General features: G+C 41.9%; 1 protein-coding gene across 4 annotated transcripts; it reads right to left on the bottom strand.

Moving 5' to 3' along the window:
- Positions 1-541: 541 nt before the first annotated feature.
- Positions 542-22,655, bottom strand: NOM1 (nucleolar protein with MIF4G domain 1). 4 transcript variants are annotated; one of them, XR_012585423.1, is made up of 14 exons: positions 21,125-22,655; positions 20,097-20,221; positions 18,920-19,115; positions 16,678-17,001; positions 16,052-16,162; positions 14,721-14,882; positions 13,982-14,103; positions 10,007-10,139; positions 9,517-9,648; positions 8,946-9,055; positions 5,964-7,956; positions 2,393-2,556; positions 2,160-2,279; positions 542-1,385 (listed from the first exon to the last, which is right to left on the bottom strand). XR_012585423.1 is itself a non-coding variant. In XM_074574135.1 (11 exons), the coding sequence occupies exons 1-11, from the start codon at positions 22,037-22,039 to the stop codon at positions 7,779-7,781; spliced, it is 2,508 nt and encodes an 835-aa protein (XP_074430236.1). In that variant the 5' UTR covers positions 22,040-22,655; the 3' UTR covers positions 4,689-7,778. The 4 variants fall into 4 exon arrangements, 1 of the variants encoding a protein (XP_074430236.1); XR_012585422.1 differs by having other exon boundaries at positions 2,160-2,556; XR_012585421.1 differs by lacking the exon at positions 2,160-2,279.

Here is a 22,655-nt window from a genome sequence, read left to right as displayed (position 1 = left end):
GGAAATGGGATCACCTGCAATGTGTAGGAGGTCAGAGTGGTCATCTAGTAGTCTTTCTCTGATCACGAGCTACTATCAAAATTTGGTTTTCGGCTTCCTTTTGGAAAAGAAACAAGTTTTGCTGAGTTAAATCTAACTGGGCTGGTCTCTATAATCGGTAGATGAGAAGAATGATGCCCTTTTCCTCTTGTAAAACCAGCAGAGCCAGTGGCTTGCAATGAATTGTGTAGCTGGAAGGCTTAGCTCCATTTTACGGCTTGCAGGACATTCGTAAGCAGATCACAATTTCCTCTAATTAATCCATTATTTGAAATTATTATTCACAGGACTTCTGCTAATGTTCTTGGCTGATGGTAGCTTTTGGCAGGTGGGAGTTGTGTCTGAAGAAGGAGCACAGATGGACAATGCAGAAGCCTACAATTCGGCTGCCTCCCCTCTTCCCGCACAGAGGAGACAGGGACGGAGAATTCCTGTGCCCATCCAGCCCCGCTGGGCTGTGGGTACCATTTATTTCCATAAATACAAACGAAAGGCAGCCAGCATGGATTTAAACCTGGGGATGGGGCAGGGGAACGATCCCGATTCAGTACAACATCTCAAGGGATGGGGCAGATTGTCCATCGCTTGGTATCCCTGGATGCCCTTTCTGGAAAGTACGTGAAAGCCAAGCACAAGCCGCTGAGCCACCTCCGGTGCTAATTTCTGCAGTGTAATCGCGGCTGGCGATGCGCAGAGGTCTGCAGAGACGATCTAATGATTCTTTCTGGACTTCAACATGATGAATCTATAAAGCATGTATTGCTGTAGCAGCTAGGTGCAATTTTAGAAATGTTAATGAGTAATTACATAAAGGTTGTCCACAGTCATTGATGTTAATCACTGTTCTTTTGCCAGGGATAATTAAGATGACACTTCAGCAGCGTCAGCCAGTGGTTCCCGCTGTCTCTGCTGCCTCCTTCTCCCCTCCCAGCTCCTGCTGTGGCTCTCACCCTCCTTCAGGGATCTTCTTGACTACCTTCATCGCTCCCTCCCACACTCTTAGCCCCCCAACTTCTCCGAAGGGCCTGACTGACTGTGGGCTGAGGATTTTTAAGCTATATATGAGCATTTCACACGGTCTTGAGAGGGTGAGCTGAGGGTACCGGGAGAAGCAGGTTCAGGTGATGCGAGACAGTGATCTGCTGCCTCCGTGGTCCTGCCCAGAGCATCATGGCACTTGGCTCCGTTCTGCAGGTAATTTGCTTTGGCAACGTGTGCAGGTTACTTCACCTTTCTTCGTCCTTCACCTCATGAAACAGCTGGTCTTCCCACCCTTTTTGCCTTTTCGTGTGTCTTAGAAACCTCCGATGAAGTGATCACGGCCAGTGTTAATGGCTACAGAGGAGCTGGAATAACAAGTTGTGTAAGTATATAAAAGTTATAAATTTTATCCACATTTTCACTCTTCAGCCCGCCATCAGATGCTGTTCAGTGTAACGCAGGTTTTAGGTGATGCAAAGCTCATGGAGGAGGTTTTAGCAGAGGGGGGAGATCCTGTCTGTGCCACTGAAACGGGTGGCTGGGTTGGGCTGTGAGTTCAGCTCGCGCCTCTCCCGCAGATTTCCTGGGTAAATGAGCGAAACCAGCGTGCTGGTTCCCTGGCTGTAGGACAGCAAGGGGGGGAGTGTGTGACCTCTTCACCCGCAGGGATCACGGCGTCACGTTGAGATGGGAAGGCCAACTTAGGTGTCTAAAGTTGGATCACTCATGGAGAGAAGGAGCTCCCAGCAGCCTCCACCATGCACCATGAAAAAGATCTCTTCTGGTAACTCTGGAGGCGCCCAGAGAGGACACCTCTCTCATTAGTACGGTTCCTCATGGGTGCTCTTTGCTTTGGGGATGGGAAGAAGAAAGCTCTTTCATCAGCTAAGGATGGCAAGATACCTGAAACCCCCACTCCTTTATTCTTCCAGACCTTCATCTTTAGGACTGATAAATACATCCAGAGGTTGGATTTGAGGGTCGATTTTAGCAGCAGAGGAATACGGGATAACGTTGAAAAAGTTTAACGTGTTCTTCTGCAAAACCTGTTAATCCTGTGCCTCTGACAGCTCCACGCCAGCCCTGCGTAGCCCTGGCCCCTCCCTGGAGGAGGCCATTTCAGGGAAAGTTTTACTCACCATCCGTGAGGGTGTCAAAATCCTGTCTGGGAATAAAGATTTGCTCCTCCAGCCCTCAGCAGCCTGAAGCCCCCTTTAAACTCGCAAGGTTGGTGTAACGTTTCACAAAAGAAGGACAGCCTGAAAAACACCGATGGGTCTAGTGTCCCTCCAGATCCGATTCTCACGTGGCTTTCAGACCACAGATGAGAAAACCCAACCGATTCAAAACCCACAGCAGCTTTCCAGCCTACCTATTGCCTGCTGCTTGAGCTCTGAAGCGCTGGTGAAGAGCTCCCCGGGAGCCTCCCTCGACAGCCTTTATCATCGTAGGAAACGCTTACGATTCGCAATTGCTGTGCCTGCCTTTCTGCACTGCTTCCTAGTCTCTGCCAGACAGCACCTGCAGAACAAAAACCTTCAAGAGACCAACAGACTTATTTTCAAACCATTTAGTTAGGGAAATTTGGAAAGTAAACACCACCTAGTTAAGTTTTAAGGGTGAACTGAACTACAGAGTAAGGAAAAAAAAAACCCTCCATCCAGAATCTATAGCTTTGGCTGAGGAGGAGAGACGGTTTTGTGAATAAGATGCAAGCCCAGAAAATCCAATCAAGATGACTTATTGTTCCCCAAGGTGACACCGAGCATATCTCAGCTTATTGTCTCTATACTGGAAAAATGTGTTGCTCCATCCCCAGACTGTAACTGAAGGTGGTTCCCGCTGTGGGCTTCGTTGCCTCCTAACAATATTCCCTGTTATTTCGCGCCAGGGCCGTGTGTGCCTGCATGCCCAAGAGAGATTTGAGGGTCTGCTTACCGACTGAACGGTAAAAAGGTCCATAATGGAATTTTTAATGAAAAATGTGTCATGCTTGGAAATCTTTCACTTACGAAAATGAAACAACCATTTCACTGTTACTGACAAAAGGCTTTAAAGGAACTATTCAAAAAAGGTCTCTATTCGTAAGTTTTACTCTATACCTCTCATTCTAGCTACGTCATTTTTTAACGTATTCACTTTAAAGCTCTCCGTTTGCACAAAGTGAGCTCGTTTTGGTGCCTGAACCGTATTGTCCTAGGACACCAGTTTTAAGGAATTTTTGGTGCCAGCTGGCTCTCCCTAAGCTTATTCTTGACAGATGCTCATTTCATTTCCTTAAAGCTTTATTAGGGAAACCACGTGATATCCGATTCCGAATTGTGCATGCATTTAAATTAGCGGAAGGCTACTGGAATTAGTTTTAAAGCAAGGCTGCAGGTTGCACCAGAATTTGAGGACAGCAGGGCTGGTTTATACAGGCAGCTGTGATGTCCGTGCCTGCGGGCCTCACGGTAAACTAAGCTTTACTGGAGGGCGAAGGAAAGTTCCTCCAGGAGATGAAATCACAAAAAGTGGCATATGGTAAAAGAGTCATATCTCTCCCTCCAATTTCCTGAAATCCATCCAACCCAAAAAGTCTAGGGTAAAACTTACACCCCGCCCTTGGAAAAGCGACCCTACGAATCAAATTGTCTCCTGAAAACAAAAGTGCTTCACCTACTGCAGGAAAAAAAAAAATCACGTATTGGTTCTCGCACACACGGGATATAGCCGGGCACTAAGCTGCTATTGCACTCAACGCAGCAAAAAACGTGAGTATTAGAGCTGCCACTCGTGTATTTATTAAGCTGAAAGCACTGTCACGCACATTTAGCACCGCGCTGCTCCCGGGCTGGAAGTTTTCACGTGCAAAGTTCACCCATAAGAACAATGCGAATGAAACGATCCCAGATGTGCTTTAAGCACGGTATTGGGTTGCACACCTTCGCCAGCGCCAGGCAGGGCAGACCCGCTTGCATCTGCGCTTTTCCGAGCGCCGCTGATATCAACTCCTCATCCCCAGCGTGCAGGACAATGGAAAAACGTCAAGTTAAAAAAAAAAAGCCCTGCAGATACTTGGCCCATTCAGGTGCGGTGCTAAAACCCTGCCAAAAGGACTCGTGTATGATTTATCGGCATAACACTCCGGCCAAAGCTAAAAACCAGACTTTGCTGCCCTGTTAATTTTGATACAGAAAACAGAGAAAGTTTAAAACATCACTGTCCAGGTTAAAAGAAAACAAAAATTGAAACCCGTGATAATAGCTATAAGAGGATAGTGCTGTTTAAAGGGGGAATTGAAATCTTCTGCTATATAGCTAAAAAAAAATAAAATCAAACATCCGGCTTTTAGTTAGGTGCATCTAAAGCAAATCATGCTATATTTTCCACGGGCTTGTCAGGCGTAAGGATGAGCGCTGCAAGCTCTTGCTTCTCTGGTGTAGTGTGTCTTTACCAATTCAGAGCCCGTTTCTGCTCATGAAGTAGTAACTCCCCCAAATCTCCTTCATGGAAGAATTCTGGAACATTTTAAGTGGCATCTCTCTCATTGGAATGATCAGGGAATGTTTCTCATGGTGGTTTGATGTTGGCTAACAGATTAATACTCAATAGGAAGAAATCGCAACACACCGGCTGTCGTGTGTGTGGTATTGAACATTTATTCCACGGCAGGCAAAGCAAAACGTGTCCAAGCCCAGCGTAACTTCCCCAGCAGCCTCTGCCGGCAGACGGCGCTTCGTGGGCAGCTTTGCGGCACTTGGAGTTGCTGCTGCTACAGAGAGACCGCACAGCACCAACAGCCCTGCTATAAGGAGGAGACGCTTTGGCAGGGCTATGCCGGTGGCAAGTTTTTTCTCCAGGGTTAAAAATATGAGATATATATTAAAAAAATATATTTTTTATATATTATATATATTTTATAAATGTATACATACATTTATATATAGTATCTATACAATACATGATATAAAAATGCAATTTATATTTTAATATAAATACATGAAAAAATAAAATAATCTCAGCTTTCCTTTTCACGTGTGCCTTGTATCCTTGGGATGCGACTGGACCGCAGAAGCGAGAGCTTGCAGATGCGTACGGACAGTAACAGCATGCTCTGACAGGTCTTCCGCCTCCGTCAAGCTCCGGCAGTTTGGTCAGTGAAACCACGGAAAAAAATAAATTGTTAAACGTGGCAAAATCCAAGACTCAGGAATTCAAATTTATCTTAGAATTTTCAAATTTCTGTTTGGCAGTTATTCCTTCACAGAATCACAGCGAAAGGACAGGACTTATGCAGAATCACCTGCAGCAACTGTCCTTGTACCATGACTATGGCACTGTGGACTGGCAGCATATTTTGGCTGCTTTCCTGGAAAATTCAGGTTTTCAAAAAAATTTATGTTTATATATAAACGTGACAAATGGAAAAGCTGCAGGCAGGTAAAATCTGTTTTCTTCAGCAACAAAGCATAATAATGTAACTGTAAGTTTGAACAAAACCTAGTAGCTGTTTGGGATAAAAAAAATAGCTAATGCAAGTCTCTGTTTAAAAAAAAAAAAAGCGCAATTGTAATTTTAGAGTATAAGGTTAAAACCATCTCCTCTAATTGCATAGCAACACCTGCATCACACCGCCTCAGGCAGCTGCAGCAAGTGAATGGATTCAGACCCATAAAACACTATGGGTCTTTCCCCGGGCAGCAAAGCGTGGTCAGTTCTGGTCACCCAGGAAAGCGCTCGACCAAGGAACCGGCAGCCTGTCCCATTTAATTTAAGGAAGATGTTTCAGGATTTATCTCGAGGAGCAAAGTTGCCTCCATCTCCCAGCTACAGCAATGTGTTTCCATTTATGTATTATTAAACCACAAACACGTTGAAATGCTGGGTCTACCTAAACTCCTGCAAAAAAAGGTAATTAATTAGGTGGCTGCTGCAGTCTAGGGGGAGCAATTTTTACTCACCAAGGTCCCGTGCATTCCACAGCAGCCAGTTTCTAGGGGCTTGCACAGATTTTCTCCCGAGTCCAGCCTCCAAAACTAAAACAGGAGGTTCGGCACTGTTGTTTGCAAGGGAGCCGTTCGCATGCAGTCTCTGAAGTGGTGACTTTTGTATCCATCAAAATAGTGTCAGTTCTTCTGCTGCCCATACTTTTTTTAATGGGTATGAATTTTAGAAATATTTTAGCTAAATTTTTTTCCTCTTCTGCCTATGGCAAGTAAGATACAACTGAGGGGAAACGGCCAGTTTTGTATGCTTAAAAGCTGCCAACAATATGAAACAGGCTGAAGAAAGCATCTTGCTTTGTTCTTTGGATAGTAATCTCTTCGGTGTTAGTTGTTACCATGCTCGTGTAACCTGGGATTTTAATACTGGGTCTCTCTGGTCCCAGCACACCCTGTTCCCTACAACTTGCCCTCTCCAAAAGAGGAGAGGTGAGAAAAACAGCTCCCTGGCTGCTGGGGGAAGCGCTCCTCCGCCTGAAAACATTGCTCATACAACTGAGCAAGCAGAGTACTCTACATTCAACTCTTTGATTAAAAAAATAAAAAGAATTTTAAAAATCGTTGTCCATCTTTCTTGCTGCAGAACTGAAAATTTTCTGGAGGACGCCTATGGGAAACAAATTTTCCCAACAGGGACAGATCCAAAGCAGCTGAACAGATCAATTGTTATCAAACGCAATGAGGAGGCACCATAAGTGAGTGGACTATTGAACACTCGAGGGCAAGCCCGGTTACAGAAATAGGGCTGGCAGCTCCAGCACAGGTAGATTATGCCGATGTATACTGCAGACAATAAAGTGCTTCATCCTCTTCCCCCACTTTAAGGTCATTCCCTTCCTGGCAAGTCAGCTAGAGTAAAGCTAATACAAACAGCAAAGCCTTTAGAAAAATCTCAGTTTAATGTGTAGTGGTGAGGTGACAAAAGAAACAAACCATTAACACTGAGTGTTACCGAAAGAAATGTACATGATTTTTTTTTTTTTTAAAACATCTGAACAGAAAATGCGAGCAAATTCTTAAGGAAGGTATTCTCCTACTGAAAGACTCATACTGATATTCTTTATGCCTAGAAAAATCTGATTAACACAAGTGATTAGGCAACTCCGATTTTAAAGTCACGAAAATCAGGCTAAAAGAGCAATAAAACTATGCTGTGATCTCTAAGCCCAATATAATTGGGCAAAGTCAGATCTTCAAGTCGTTTTACTACAGCTTTGCATCCAACTGACCGACAGTCAGGTAAACAATTCACAGAATTAGAAGGTAACTTCAACACTTTAAGAAAAAAGTTGTTTTCTTCCAAAACTGACTCACCCGTACTCATGCCATCTAGTGGCCTGTTTCTTCAGGCAAATACGACAATTAGTTACCAAAAGCCTCTGGCTAAGGCTGCTTCTTTAACAGTGGTCAGTATTATGCTATTGTTTTAAATGAAAGGTTAGAATATGCAACACAGAACGCTACTGCTGACTGGGAGTATCATACAAGAGAAACTCCTGCTCTTCTCCAGATACTACCCAGCAACATGAAGCACTCATGCTAAAAAGGGACGTGACAAAAGAATACATTTTCCCTTTCTTCAAAAAGGCCGTGTATCACCTTCAATTAAACCTGTAACTAGTGCATAGGGCCAAGTAACTTTACGTCAAAAAACAGATCCTTTAGAGTAACATGGCTCTCCTCATTCTCAATTATTTGGGTTTGAAAGACTAACAAAGCTTTGCATCTTCATACAGACTCAGTTTTTCTAAATGTTTTATTAGAAAAACAGAACTATAGCTTCAATTTGGGTTCTTTTGCTTGCAAAGCCTTGTTTGCTAGTTCAACTCTTTCTTTTAATAAGCTAACTTCTTCAGGATTTTTTTGAGCTTGTGCATTTTTCAGTAAGAAGTGAGTAAGGAAGAGTTTCAAGCTTTCCCGTAGCATTCCCAGTTTGGGGTTGTCAGATACCCTGTAAAGATACAGATCAAAAATAGTATTTAGTCTTCTATTGTTTCAGAAGTTTAATTATTTTCTTTATCTTCTTCAAACAGAGACATAGAAAAAAATCCAATTTATAAAAGGAGCCTTCCTGAAGAGGATTTCAAATTACCAGCAAGCCTACGTTGGTTTGGCAAACAGCCCAAACACACTCAACATACAGTTGTTCCACAACAATAAAATGGAATATTCAAGGCTTAGACTTCATGCAAATGATTACATTACAGCAAAAAATGAGGCAAACACCATGTTTGAGCTTCCTTGTGTTGCAGCCTAACGGTTGAAACATTGTTACCTAATTTTTTCTAGCTTTATTCAACATTGCAAGTTTAGTACCACAAAATCATGGAATAGCGGAATAACTTAAGTCGGAAAGGATGTCGGCAGGTCATCTTGTCTGATTCCCTGTTTAAAAGCTGGACCAACATCCAGGTGTGGTCCAGCTGCTCAGAGCCCTAAGCATCTCCAAGGATGGAGATTTTGCAGCAAACCTGGCCATATACAAAAATAAGATTTTTCCAGACAATGTTAATTTAAAAAAAATAAATCCTCCAAACCTTTCCCTCATTTGTATTTCTTTATTTCTCCTTCTTACACTAAAGATACCTTCTAGCAAAGACTGCTGGGAGAGTGAATCCCACTGCACACAGCTGGTAAAGCAATAAGGAAAGCAAGTTAATGACAGAGCTCTGCCCATGAAAATCCTACGACCGAAGCGATACATTGAGTACCTGGAAGCCTTATTTTGTATAACACTTCTGAGTTGTATCTATATCACAGCCTGCACTAACACACAAGTGATACGCTTCCCCCCCCCACTCACCCAGGAGAGCTTACTTTTTAAGGTTTGGATGGCTGATCTTTGGGAGAGGCACGGTATAATTCCAAACAAAATAAGCAAACTTCTTATCTTAATTACTACTCACCAAGGGTTCCCTGGAGATCTCTCTGATCACTTACCTCACAAAAATGTCACAAAGTTCTTCAGGATCTGTTTTGATTAACAGCATGCTTAATACTTGTCGCAAGAAGCGGACTTTGGGTTTATCTAGTTCGCTAAATTCGATTACCTAGTAGGGAGAGAGGGAGAATCAGATTAATTCAAGCATTTCAAACAGCTGAATTCTCTTCTAAATGAACAGCTTTAAGCACACCAACTGACCTCCCATATATACCGAGTCTTAAGTTTGGCACAGCTAAAAAGCGTAGCACAAAATCCACCGACAAAGCCTGTTAATGAAGGGGCCTCAGTTCCAACTCTGGATACTCTAAAGAAAATAATCTTACCATTGCTCTAGATATAGAGCTATAGACTTTCTGTATGCTTGGGTCACCACAGGTTCCCTTTTCTCCAAATTATAGCAGTACTGTGATCAATTGGATTAATATAGTAATTTTATAAAATGTTTTGCCTTAGCTTATGACCATGAATAGCTTAAGTACCAGCTGGGTAACAGAGAAAATACAGTTTCCACAGGACTAGCAAACATAAGGAAAACACAGACATATTTTGAAAAGAAAACACACCAACCTTGAGAACTGAAAGTGGCAACGATTTTGTCCTTAATAAGTGAGCCAACAGTGAAACCAAGTTGGAGACAGCAGCAGCTGACAGGTTTTCTAAGTCTTTGATTTTGTCCCAAATACTAAACTGAAATGTCACCTAGGTGTCAACGGAAAAAAAATTCCTACAAATCAAGTGACTGTTTAAATAAGTAACAACATAACAAAACCTTTTGACCTTCTATTCTTTATGACCCCTCTGTTAATTAACACAGATGCTTGATTAGACTGTTCAATTCTTTTAAAATGTGTAAAACAGAGAAAAGCAAAGCTTCTGCAGTAGTTATTTTATTTCCTATTCAGATCTGACCATGAGTACGCCTTACCGAATGCATAGCTATAATGGCAGAATTTTTCCTCCAAACCAAGATCCTACCAGGTATGCATTAATCTTCAGGTATTTAATAACTGTCTTCCAAACCACGATAATGACAAAGTAGAAACAGATTTTTCTTCACCTGAAATCGTCTGTCACATTCACAAAACTTGCCAGCCAAAAATGCATAGAAGGGGTTATATGTCTTCTCCTGTAGGCAGCAGTAAAGGATAACATGAACAATTTCTCTCTCCTGCTTATCTTTCAGTCCAAGCCTAAAATTTAGCAAGAGAACGAGAACCATTTAGTAAGGAAAAAAATTACTGCCACAAAGTAAGAGCTACAGTCAGCATCAGAGAGTAATACTTAAAAAAATACCCTCCAAACATCACATTAAATTTTACTTGTCAGAAAGTTCTTACAAAGTCTTTAAAATGCTGAATGGAGTCAAACCCTTAAGACAGCAGGCTAAATCAGTATCCCAGTATGGCAAGATGGAAATACTGCAGTATTATTAGCGTTAAAGGAGTGGCTGCAAAAGTAAGACCATTAACAGGCAGAAGTGCAATGATACAAGTATAATTACCCCCTGTGGAAGGAAAGATGGCCCACTCCATGTTTATAGCTCTCCAGGAAGAAAAACAGAGGAGAGGGCACTGTCATCATGCAGTCTTGTGCCTTTGAACGCAGCAGTAGTACTGCAGCAAGCGCTGCTGCACGGTGTACCAATACAACGCTTAAATAATAAAACAAGAACGCTGTTCTTGTAGGACTGACTCTGTTGCGGTTATCTCACACTTGTACCTATGGTCATAGAAGCAAAACCAGCCTTTGGAACAGTATAAACCTATCGAGAGAACCATTCCCAGGGCCCTTCACTTCTGTGGTACTTACTAGGACTAAGAAAATATTTTAAGATATTTTTTCTACTTGGTGATATGCATCTCTTCATCTCTAGGTCAACTCCATGCTACACGATACTTGAAACTCGTTATTGTTTGACAGTAGCCTAAGAGGATGTAGTCAATGATTTCAAACCACCTTAAATAAAAAAAAGCAGCAGCCTAAAGAAAAACATTACCAATGAGTACTTATGTTGGCTGCCTCAGCATAAAGGCCGAGGACTGAACAGCTTTCCCACTTGAACAGCTGACCAGCCTAAGAGAGGCCTGAGACACTTTGGCAGGGAATGGCAACTAACTCGCAATGCACCTGTTCTGTGAGTAATATGATTTAGCTTCCAGGGCTGTCAAATGCTTGGCAGCGTTAAAACCAATTAAAATGAAAAATGCTTCGTATTATAATCTGAAAAACGTCAAACAAAATTCTTTTCATTGCTTCAAGCTCAAGTTTCATATGGCGTTAGTAACTCAAGAGTATTTTCTAACTAAGTTTGACTCCACTGGAACTTACTTTACAGACAGTAGAGTAGAGTTTGTCATTGCTTGAGTCTAATACCCCCATTTGTATACACCTCCAGACATCAGCCATTGCATTTGACCACAGACACGTACCAGATTAACAGAAAAAATATTGTCTTCCAGCCAAAACCCCCCAGAATTTAAGGTTTTACAATATGAAAATCTGGGATGATTTCTAGGCTGACTGCTAATGCACAGTGAAAGCTTAGAAGTCTGCTTCTCCAAGAGAGACCAGCGCTATAAGCACTGTGCCTGTGATATAATTCGCTTGTTCTCTTATCAGCTAAGTTCTATCTGATTTTAATACAGAGCAACAAAAGCTGGTTTTTGTTTGTTTGTTTTAAATACACAGGTCTCAGCCACCAGACAGACATTTAATAGATGACTTGTGAAGTTACATTGCAATCACTAATTCGACACACCCTCCTTTTCCTCGTTCACCATCACTTCTATCATGACTTGCCTATCTAGGAAATATTCGTATTGCCAGATCATTGCAAGCAAGTAAATCAGCACTCTGACGTTCAACTTTGTTCTTACCTTCACTTCTTCACAGACCTAGCAGTATTTTCTCTTTCCAGACCTATCATTCCTAAACATCTAGATTTAAAAGTCAGGATTTGCCTTTCACTGCTGAGTTTCACCATAAGCCTGTACAGATTTCATAAACCTAATAATCTTAGGTAAAGAATATGCAACCACTTCACCTATTAAAATCATTCATGAGTGACAGTACTCCCACGGACTCGTGTGTCTCGATCACTTAAGAATTTCTCCCTGTATACGGGATAACTACCTCTGAAGTACATTATTTCTCACCAACAGAAGCCTGTCTCTAAGTATGTTAGTTATCATCAGCCGAAGTCCAAGACCATCATTGCCTTTAGACCAAAGACAGCAATACTCAAACCCACCTTTCAAAAGGCAGTTCATTGATTTTAGTAGATAGTCACATACTCTCTACCCTGAACTACACACCCCACTAAACAGGATATCCAAGATGTTTACAAGTTTCTATTTTTTGAGATGTAAATATTCTTCAAGTTCTTCACCTCTACAAAATAGCTTAAAAATTGCCCCTTCATCAAACTTAAGAAGCATTCATTCCCTGACATGCGTGAGTTTGTTGTTTGTGAAGGAGGTGCGGCCATTCAGCTGATGAAACAGATCAAGTCTCACTCTCTTCTCTTTGTCTCCAGTGATGTTCCCAGTTCTCCCTTTACACTGCCACTTCTGCAGTCACAAGCTGAGCCACTTCAGGGAGCTCTTGTGGCTTCAAACTAATTACTTTCTTTTGATGCAAGGAGAAAGACAAGCAGAACTATAGCAGCATGTATTTAAAATGGTTTAAATTACCACTTAACCGCACCTCAACTCTGCCAGAGATCCAGCAGCAGATCAATCAACAACTGCAGTTAAGATATTCCTTTCTGTATTCCTCAGGCTCTTGCTCATGAGACTGACATACAAATATAAATTCCCAAACACTCTGGAACGCATGTTCACATTGAAGTTAATTCCCTCACTGAAACTTCTGTGTACTTTCCATTATTCTCTCCCAGATGTGGGGAGATTTGAGAATTCCTCTCTCTGAGTTCGCTGTATAAAAATCAGTATCAACACACACCAGATAATCTGCAGACAGAGTTTTTCTGCCAAGGCTGTTTGTATACAGATATGTGTACTAATTTAAATAGCATGGATGAGAGTCAAGAATCAATTTGCAAATTGAACTACCAGGTCTTGGCAAGAACTGCAGCAGCAGCAGCTAATTTCTTTTAATTGAACAGGCCATATTAAGATATTGGAATGGCTCCATTACAGTCTTAAATCCAAGCTGTGTTTTGCAGAAGTGGCATTTAATCAAATATTAGTTGAGTTTATTACAAAGTCTGTTTTGGTTTGGTTAGCAAATTAAATAATTGCATGCCATCCTGGTAAGACAATTCCCTTAAATTACAAGGCTGCAATAGAAAAGTTCAGACGTGCTCTCTCCCCTCCCAGTTACTGTAGACTTAGAGTTAATATTCTGACAAACACAAAGAAAAGCTTAGTTTGAGCTTTTCCCTGATGGCATTTTCTTCTGAAGAACTGTTTGCCAAGTGGTAAGGAAACTGGTCTTAACATGAAATGTGACCCTGCAGCAAATCCAAAGCTAATAAATCCTGCAAGAGGAAAGCGGAGGTGCTAGAACGCTACCAGGTCATGCAAGTATGGACAGAGACCTATGAGATTGCTTAACAAGGCAGCAAGAAGCAAAGGAAGTGGCAGTTGTACAGAAATCCAGCAACAAAACCAAGAGATGTTCTGAAGGGGCTTCTAGTCTGTCTCTGCGAGGAAGCAAGCTTGCAACAGACTTCCATCTGCTAGACTGGGATGCACATCTTCAGTGCAAAAATATACAGGCTTCTTAAGTCAAAAGATGCTGTAAATCACAGTTACAGACATGAGTGACAATACCAGAGGCTACTCCTTTCCTCTGACTGCCAGTCAGTTCTGCCTGTCCCCTACTAGTCCTTACACCAGGATTTTGGTCCTTCTCCTACCCTTTTACCCTACGTGCATCCCTAGCTATGCACTTATTTAATTGTATTATCAATTAAATGCTCTTAAGCCCAGACCAGCAATATTATTTTTCCAATCCAGCTAATGCTATTCTTAGCTCTGGGCTGCCTTACGTGCCAGTCTGTACTTACCCGAGAAGCTTTTCAAAAGCATCCAGAAAGTCTTCACTTGTCATCAAGACACAGAAAATACTTCTCCTGATATCAGTGTTCATTCTCTGCTTACGAGCAAGCTCCATTATCTTTGAACTCACCTGAAAAAAATAATTAAATGCTAATGTATTTATGCTTGCTTTAAGAAAGCTACTTCTGCGCAGCCCTTAAGATGACCATTAATGAAGATCTCCAGTAAACTATGAAGCATCAATCCAAAGTCCTGAGCTTTTCTCCAGGGGCACAAGTATCATTAGGAGCTTTTTCAACTAGGGAAATATATTTTAATGTATTTTAATTGTGCCAATTATTTTAAAGACATGCTTCTCTAATGCAAGTCACCATGACCATCTCACCACACTACTTTTAGCATCAGCTTAGAAAGAAGCCACCCACAGACAGACACTACCTGTCAGAATTCATAGCAGCAAACCTGCTTTAGGTCAAGACTCTTCTTCCACTTACACAAGTTACTTCTGCAATTCCATAAGATAAGAAAAAACACACTATACCACAACATTTGTAGTAACAGCTCTTACAAAGTACATGAGTACAACATTTTGGAAAGTGTAAGAGCAGAATTTATAGTACAAAATCTTAAGTCTTACAAGAGCCCATGAAGGTTTTTTTGGTGGGCTCTGAAATGAACTTATTCACCTGTGTGAAGAATATTCAAAAATTCACACTTAGACTTATAAGTAGCACTGCTTGGATTTACCTTTCCTATATGCAGTTTTTGCTGAGTCTTCTTGTTTGTATCATCGATCATTGGTGCTCCACTCCAGGATGACCCTACGATCCACCAGCGACCAACCTGATCAGCACTGAGGAGAGATTCCAGGGAGACACGGAGTTGAGTTTCTTTTCCGCTGCTGCGAACCTTGAATTACAAAATACAAAAAACCCCAAAATCTTTTATTTGAAGCTTTCTTTACCAAAAAACAACAAAAAGGGAGATATCAAATACTTTATTTATTTTAAATTACTTTAAACAAATAACTTATTCTCCATAAAAGTCCTCACATGTTTCCCCCCAGTCTTTAATTTCAGTCAGCAACCGGAAAAGAATTTACAAGTTTCCCATATGCTCTAATTTCTCAAATACAGTAAATTGCTTAAATCTGCATTTAGAAGCTCTTGATTTTTTTTTTATTTAAAAACCAAAGAGATAATAAATTAAAAAGTAGCCATCTTCCAATCATAAAACTTGATTAGAATTCAGACTTGATGCTGACATTCAAAATTAGTTGCAGCCTTTATAATCTGGTCATGATTTTCCTTTCAAATACTTGCGATCAAACAAAATGACATGACAAACTGCCTTAAGTTTTGTACAATTAAAACTACAAAAAGCTTAAACTCTTTGAACAAAATAAGAATTTTCAACAACAGAGTCTAGAAGCGTTGCCTGGCCTATTATCACTGATGTGCTTATCCTGCACTTACAAATTTCTGAAAAATAAAATGCTCTAGGTGTTGTAGACAAGCAGTGTGACTTTCAGGTTGGAGATACATGGACTCTAAAGTCAGATTCAAGTCCTGTGAAAATGAATTAGTTCTCAATCCAGAGAGACAATTACTTTCATGCATTTTACACTGGGTTGTTCTGGACAAACTGTCCCCTCTCCACCAAAAAAATCCCAAGAGAGAAATATCCAGGTATTCAGAAGTATTAAGACTTCCAAAATAATTCTGATGAAGTTAGGAGCAGGTGTCTGCATCCAAAATCTACGGAAAAAAGAACTTGTCATAATGACTCATTTCTTCTGCACAATCATTAAACATCCCACAATCTCTTTTTCAAGCATAGGACTCTGAGGCAAAGTCTTTGGCTAAGTCCCTTCGCAAACTGTTCTGCAGAAGGCTGGTTGTCTGCTGACTTAACTTGGACACAGGAGATAATGATCTAAGAAGTGATTTTTGTCCACAAGAGTTTCAAGACTGTTAAACAAACTGAAAAATACTATAGCCCATCAAGCTGACGTACAATACAAATGATTACGTCTGGTTTAAGAATAGCTATACCACATATGTCAAGAAAGTTCTCACCAGTGTTCTTTGCAATTTGCGGAGTCTTTCAACTGGTTCAGGATCATATCCAGGAATCTTACGCATGTCATTATTCCTCAGTGCCAACATAGTCTCCAGCATAAAGCGAACCTATTGGGAAAATAAATATTTCTGTAGATTACGTGCTATTTATTTAGTAGAGAGAGTACTTTGAAATTACTATTCTGTGAGAATAAGCAGCTCAGCTAGCAATACACACCAAAATTTAGATTACGTGAATGGAAATACAGAGAAGGATGTTTACTTTAACTCTTATTATGTTCGTGTTGAACCTTCAATTCAAAGCTTAATCTGCTAAACACCATGCCCCAGCAACCATTTTTTGAAGTGTACAAAGTATCACAAAACAGAAGCACTGTCCACTGCATAAGACAGAAAACTGTCCCAGTCTCACCCATTACAAGCAGTTTGGTGTCTGTGTCCTAAGAACTAATGGAGAAAGACAGACAAGAAGAATGCAAATAACTGAATGCAACAACTGAACGCTAATGGTAACTTACAATTTAAACAGACTGTAGCAGAAAACATTGGTAAATGAACATGTGTCCAAGAGCTTATTAAAGTCTATTCATAATAAACAGAAAATCTTTAAAACACACACATACCCTAGTCTGATCCTGGAATTTCTTCTCTGCTGTGTTTGCTTTCCTCTGGGCTTCAGTAATCAGCTCCTTCAAAGCCAACGCATCATCTTTTCTTAAGGAAAAGCCCACGTTTTTCAGAAGAAACAAAATCAACTCAATCTCTTTTTCAGTGAAAGCGCTAACAAGCTGTTTCAGAATATCAAAGATCAGCAGGGAATGAACCACATGGAAGTTATACAGATGAGCAATCAAGGCAAGCAGATTTTCACATTCTTTCCCTTCAGCGTCACTTTTACAGATTTCATCAAATTTCTTCACCACGGCTTCCAAAAAGTGAGCACCAACCTGGCAATAGTTCCATTAAAAGAGGGGGGAGGGGGGAAAATCCAGCAGTTAACCATAAGTAGATTTTACAGACATCTGTAAAACATTCATTTTTGGGGCACTGCCACTATTAATTTTAAAGAAATATTGTTGCTCTTCTCAACCAATACGGATGTTCTACATTTACATATACAAATATCTAAGTGGTGTGACATTTTCTTAAAGTATATGTTATTTACACCTCATATATGCCATACAGTTGCCTTTTAAAGTCTGTGCAAAAAAAGCAAATGTTATGAACTTACAGTACACACACATCAGAATTTGTTTACATAATTTTAATGAACACATATTAGCACCTTCCCAGCTGCCAGGCTGGCGTGCTGTTACTGCTAGTCATTCATCCAGTAAAAGCTGGATGTCAAAAAGAAAATGCATCACAGAGTTCAGCATTCTGGAACAAAACCTTTAACAGGGTGATAAAAAATAAAATTGTAAAACAACCCCCAACATACCAAGTTTTCACAGTTGCTGAGCATGAGCTTAGGCTGATTTTGAAGTGAGGATTAAGTCTTAGCCATTTCTCAGCGGTACTAAACAAGACACCCTCCCGCAATGACTATGGTGCTGTGAAAACCAGAAGTTCCAGTAGCAGTACTGACTTGTATTATGGGCCTTGACCAGCTTAGATTTTAACTATCCAATGACCATATTGCATAAATGTATAAACACAGTTATTGGAATCCCAAGTTCTGCATCGCTCAAACTAATCTTAAATGCAGCTGTACTATTACGCTTTTGTGTAATACATATTCTACACTTTTACAGAAAAAATAGTGAGGCTTCATAGTATACCTAAATACTTATGTTCAAAGATGCTGCGTAAGAGAGTCAGTAGCACAGAAGACAGTCTGGGTATCATCTATTTCTAATACCTATTAGTATATCTATATTTAAAACCTATTACTAGGTATTTTGCAAAGTTTCAACTTCTAAAAAGATTATGTTTCTCTTCTTAAAACAGCAGTGTAATATTACATTATATTTGCAGTGAGAACTGCCTTTCAAGTGTCAAAGAGGAAAAAAAAATTAATGGCAAGGCTGCATGGAGCAAGCTGCTGTAATTGCAGCCATCTGATATTTTGTATGCTTTCAGAGACAGCATTCAGGTCACTACATGACAAACTGAAGAACTTGCATCAATACATCTTTTGCATTGAGATGCAGAAAGAAAACTTAACTTGATGGGAACACGGGGCTGAAACACCTCAGTATCCTGAAAGACGTTTCACTAAAATTAGCTAAAATCTTCCCGTTGACATCAGTAGTTTCAGCTTCTTCTTAATAGTAAGCAAGAGATATTTTATCTCAATCATTCATCAGGCTTAAAAACACAAAAGAAAAACCTCCAAAAAATCTGGCATGCTTTTTGAAGTTTTTTATATTCTGGAGTCATTGATATACCTAGTTAATTCTGCTGATGATTTGCATGATTTGGCTTAAAAAAGGACTTTTTTCACTGATGTAAAAGGAATTGTGTAACTGTAGCACTTTCCTTATCTGGATACACATCGTTCAACAACAGCCTCATATAGCCAAGAGAACGGTGATGGATTAGTGTAATTAAAGAGAAGAAAATTCAAAGCTTAAAAAATTCAGTTATATGGATGCAGAAAGATTTTGATGAAAAAAATTAGGTTTTTATAACTGACCTGTGGTAACTCATGGAGAAAATAAATTAATCAGATAAAGCAACAGACTTGGTCCCTTTCACTTGCGGACACTGAGCAAATAAGCTACAAATACTGATGAAATTCAACTAGAGATGGTTTTTAGTGATATACAATCAAAAACTAAAAGGCGATTCAAACAAAATACCAAGGAAAACACTCTACAATATGTATTATTAAACAAAATTAGTCCCAAGCACAAGAATTACCTCCACTCCTACATTATGATGAAGAATGCTGACCAAAAGGACATGCTCCATCATCAATCTTGAAGGCATGGCAACTGCAGTCACACAAGCATTCATGAGAATATCTGTCAGAGTTTCATTCATGTCCTTTCTGCTGTTGGCCATGTAGAGGTCTTCCATCTGTCCACTAATGGAGGGCAAATTCGGTTCGCTCAACCTATTGAGAAACAATATCCAATGTTCACTTTTTCTTCTCTTTACATGGTTCCACAATTTTCAGTTCACCCAATTTACTCTATTCTTTTCAGAGAGACCAGCTCGGCTTAAGAAGAAACATTGAGAAGATGACTGGAGGGGACGTTTTGTATTTTACTGTGTTTACTAAACTAAAAAAAAATACAACATATGTTTAATTCTGGGGTTATTGGGTTTTTTTTTTAGTATTTACATATTAAAAACAGATTAGCAGCAGTATTTACAAAGCACTGTCAATGTGCTTACTGTCACGCTGAACAATCTTATTAAGAAAACAGACTTTGTTCTTAGCAGTTGTAACTATGGCACATCGCAGTCTTTGGAGAAACTGAGTATGAAAATACCTTACATTTTTCTAACATATAAGGTTAAATCAAATCCTAAACGACTGAGCAAACTGCATACTCTATTTTACAGAAGTCTGCATTTTACAGATAACATAGATAAAATGCCTATAGATTTCTTATTTTAAAAATACTCCAAAATTAAAATGTGTGACACTATTAATTACTTTTTCTGTTCTTCAGTACTGTAAGCTATGAAGTTTTGCTCCTCCTCAGTTGTAGTATTGCAGAAATTTAATTGTATTTCATTTAAAAAAAAAGAAAATCATGGGGTTTTGGGGGTGTTTATAACTCCCACTATGACGTTTTTTTATCGGCATATTCCAACTGACAGTGAATTATACCTAGCACTTGCAGGCAACTGCTGTGGGGAATTCTGCCCAATCTTAAATTTATTTTCTAGATTTTTCAACTTCTATAATGACCAACTTTGAAAAATTTATATCAACAAAGACAATTATTATTAAGGATAGCAGACATGATTGCCAACTTAAAATCAGTTTGTGAAGAAAAAAAGTCACATCCTTGCCACTTTTCTTTGAATGATGAGCACTGTCACATTGAACCAGAAAGATTAACGACTTTCCTTATTACATTACCTATTAATGAGGCCATTCACCATTTTCTTCAGTCTTCCCAATTCTTCTCTTTTCTTGTCATCTAGTATCTCCTGAGATTTCCTTACTTGAGGGGGAACATACTTCGTAGCACTGTGATTATGACTCTTATCAGGAAAACAATAAAGTAAGATACCAAATGAGACTAGCATTTTAAATATTTGAACACAAATATTAATTTCTATTTAAGATTAATATACCAAACTTTTAGTTAAGTATATATTTTACCGTCTAATAACCAATGACAAAGGAACAACTTCACATAGAAAAGAAGCATACAAGTTACTGCTTATGACCAACTCAACAGCGGCAAAAAGCCTCTTCCCTTTACATGAAGTTTTCTTTAAGCTAATGTTATTAAAACGTGGCATCTTAGGTCTTGGTTTTATCCAGGCTTTATCAGTTGCAGAGATACTAACAGTTTAAGTTTGCGCCATGCAGGCTACAAGACCTAGCACAGGCAGAACTCCAGGGATCATAGAATTGTCCAGGTTGGAAGGGACCTTTAAGATCGTCTAGTCCAACCATCAACCCAACTCGGCCAAAACCACCACTAAGCCATGTCTCTCAGCACCACGTCTACCCATCTTTTAAATACCTCCAGGGACAGAGATTCCATCACTTCCCCAGGCAGCCTGTTCCAATGTTTGATAACCCTTTTGGTGAAAAAATTTTTACTAATATCCAGTCTAAATCTCCCCTGGTGTAACTTGAGGCTGTTTCCTCTTGTCCTATCGCCTGTTACTTGGGAGAAGAGACTGATGCCACCTCTCTACAACCTCCTTTTTGGTAGTTGTAGAGAGTGATAAGGTCTCCCCTCAGCCTTCATTTCTCCAAGCTGAACAGCCCCAGATCCCTCAGCCACTAGATCATCCAAAAGCGAAACACCAGTTTGCAACAGACAGTAATTTTAACATAAGCTCTCTTTGCTCTTAGCAGTAGTGCTCGTATCCAGGTTGTGACATGTCCCTTGAGAAGCAGGTTTGTGTTATCTGATGCGAACACCCTACCTCCTCCTCCTCTTCTTCCTCCTCGTCTTCGCCTGGGGGCTCGCTGGCCTCTGACCCCCCGCCGTCCTCGGGGGACGAGCTGTCACTCTCCCACTGTCCCTCCACATCATCCCCGTCGGAGGAGTCTGAAGCGTCTTCTGGATCCTCCTCCTCCTCGTCCTCCCTCAGCCCCGGCGGGTCCTCGGCCGGCGCGGGCCGGCCCTTTTCCCGCGGCCCCGGGGCCTCCTCCTCGTCGCTGCTCTCGCAGAGCTGGCTGAGGCCGGCCCGGGAGCCCAGGGCGCCCAGCACATAGCCCAGCCCGTCCCGCAGGAAGCTCTGAGGCACCTTCTCGAACGCGGTCCCCTCCTGCTTCTTCTTGCGGCGCTTGCCCAGCCCCAGCCGCCGCTCCAGGCGCCGGATCTCCTTCTCCTCCTCCTCGTTGGCCTCCAGTAGGGCCCGCTTCCGCGCCGAGACGGTTACGGCGGCGGGGGGAGCCAAACGGGTTGGCGAGGCCGGCCCCGGCCGCTGCTTCCCGGTGGCGGCGGGCGAGGCCGGGGCTCTGAGCCGCGCGGCAGGAGTCGGCTTGGCCGGAGTCGGCTTGGCCGGAGCCGCCTTAGCAGGGGCCGCCTTAGCAGGGGCCGGCTTGGCCAGAGCCGGCTTGGCCGGGGCGGCGGGAGCCTCCACCGGCTCGCCGCGTTGGAGGCGGCGGCGGCGGCTCCGCTTAAGCCTGCGCTTCTCTTTCCTTGCGTCCCGGCGGCTCCTGCGGTTCTGCCTCTCCGCGTCTTTCAGCGGGAGCAACGGCGGCTGGTCGCCAGCTGCCTGCACGAACTCCTGCACCGAGTGCCACAGCCTGGCCAGCTTCCCGCCGCGGCGAGCGCGGGCGGCCGCTGGCCGCTTCATCTTTCCCCTGGCCACGCCGCCCTTGGGCGCCGCCATCTTGGGGAAGAGCCCACCTTCCCCTTCCGCCCCGCCGCCGCCATTTCGGGCAGCAGCGCCCCCTGCCGCGCACTGGCCGCCGGGCGGCCCCGCAGGCCCGCCCAACTCCGGCGGGCTGGGGTTCACTTGAAACCTGTACCAAAGCCGCTAAATCCGTCGAGATCCGCCCTTTTTTTTTTTTTTAAATTAATACATATTGAAGGCAATGTAAGGCTTGTCCGTCGTGTTACAGAAGGGACTGGAGCAATTCGTCCCTCATAGCCCTGGCTGCGGTCGTAAGGCCCTAATGCCCATGAGGCTCTCACGGGGCTGCAGGATCTGAGGGACATCAGCACCTCTGGCCTCTCCTCCACCTGCCCTATCCCCCATGTTAAACCCTTTCCAGCCCTGCCAAGCTCCGGTGTCTCTTCCTGAGCATGCCAGGGACAACCTCCGTGTCTATGGCCTCTGCTCTGTCCTGACTTCTCTTGGGGCATTTCCATCCACAGCCGCATGTGGGATGAGGTGATGTGGCTGCTAGGACCGGTGGCCCCTGCCACAGGGAGGGGATCATCCCCGCTCTGCCTGGCCGGTCGTACACAGCAGGTGACAACTTGTCTGTCATTTATGTGATCAG

Source organism: Larus michahellis, chromosome 2 (assembly GCF_964199755.1).
Source record: "Larus michahellis chromosome 2, bLarMic1.1, whole genome shotgun sequence".
NCBI lineage: Eukaryota > Metazoa > Chordata > Aves > Charadriiformes > Laridae > Larus > Larus michahellis.
Note: the sequence above shows the minus strand (reverse complement) of the source record. Positions and strands in the feature narration are given on the sequence as shown.

Bases quoted from the DNA above. Each gene is read 5' to 3' on its own strand.
- NOM1 (XM_074574135.1), bottom strand. From the start codon at position 22,039: ATGGCGGCGCCCAAGGGCGGCGTGGCCAGGGGAAAGATGAAGCGGCCA. The intron at 16,163-16,677 runs GTATGTGTGTGT...TTTTCCCAATAG, and splicing joins AATTCCAGGATCAGACTAGG to GTTCGCTTTATGCTGGAGAC. The intron at 14,883-16,051 runs GTGAGAACTTTC...TTGTAATTCAAG, and splicing joins GCAAATTGCAAAGAACACTG to GTTCGCAGCAGCGGAAAAGA.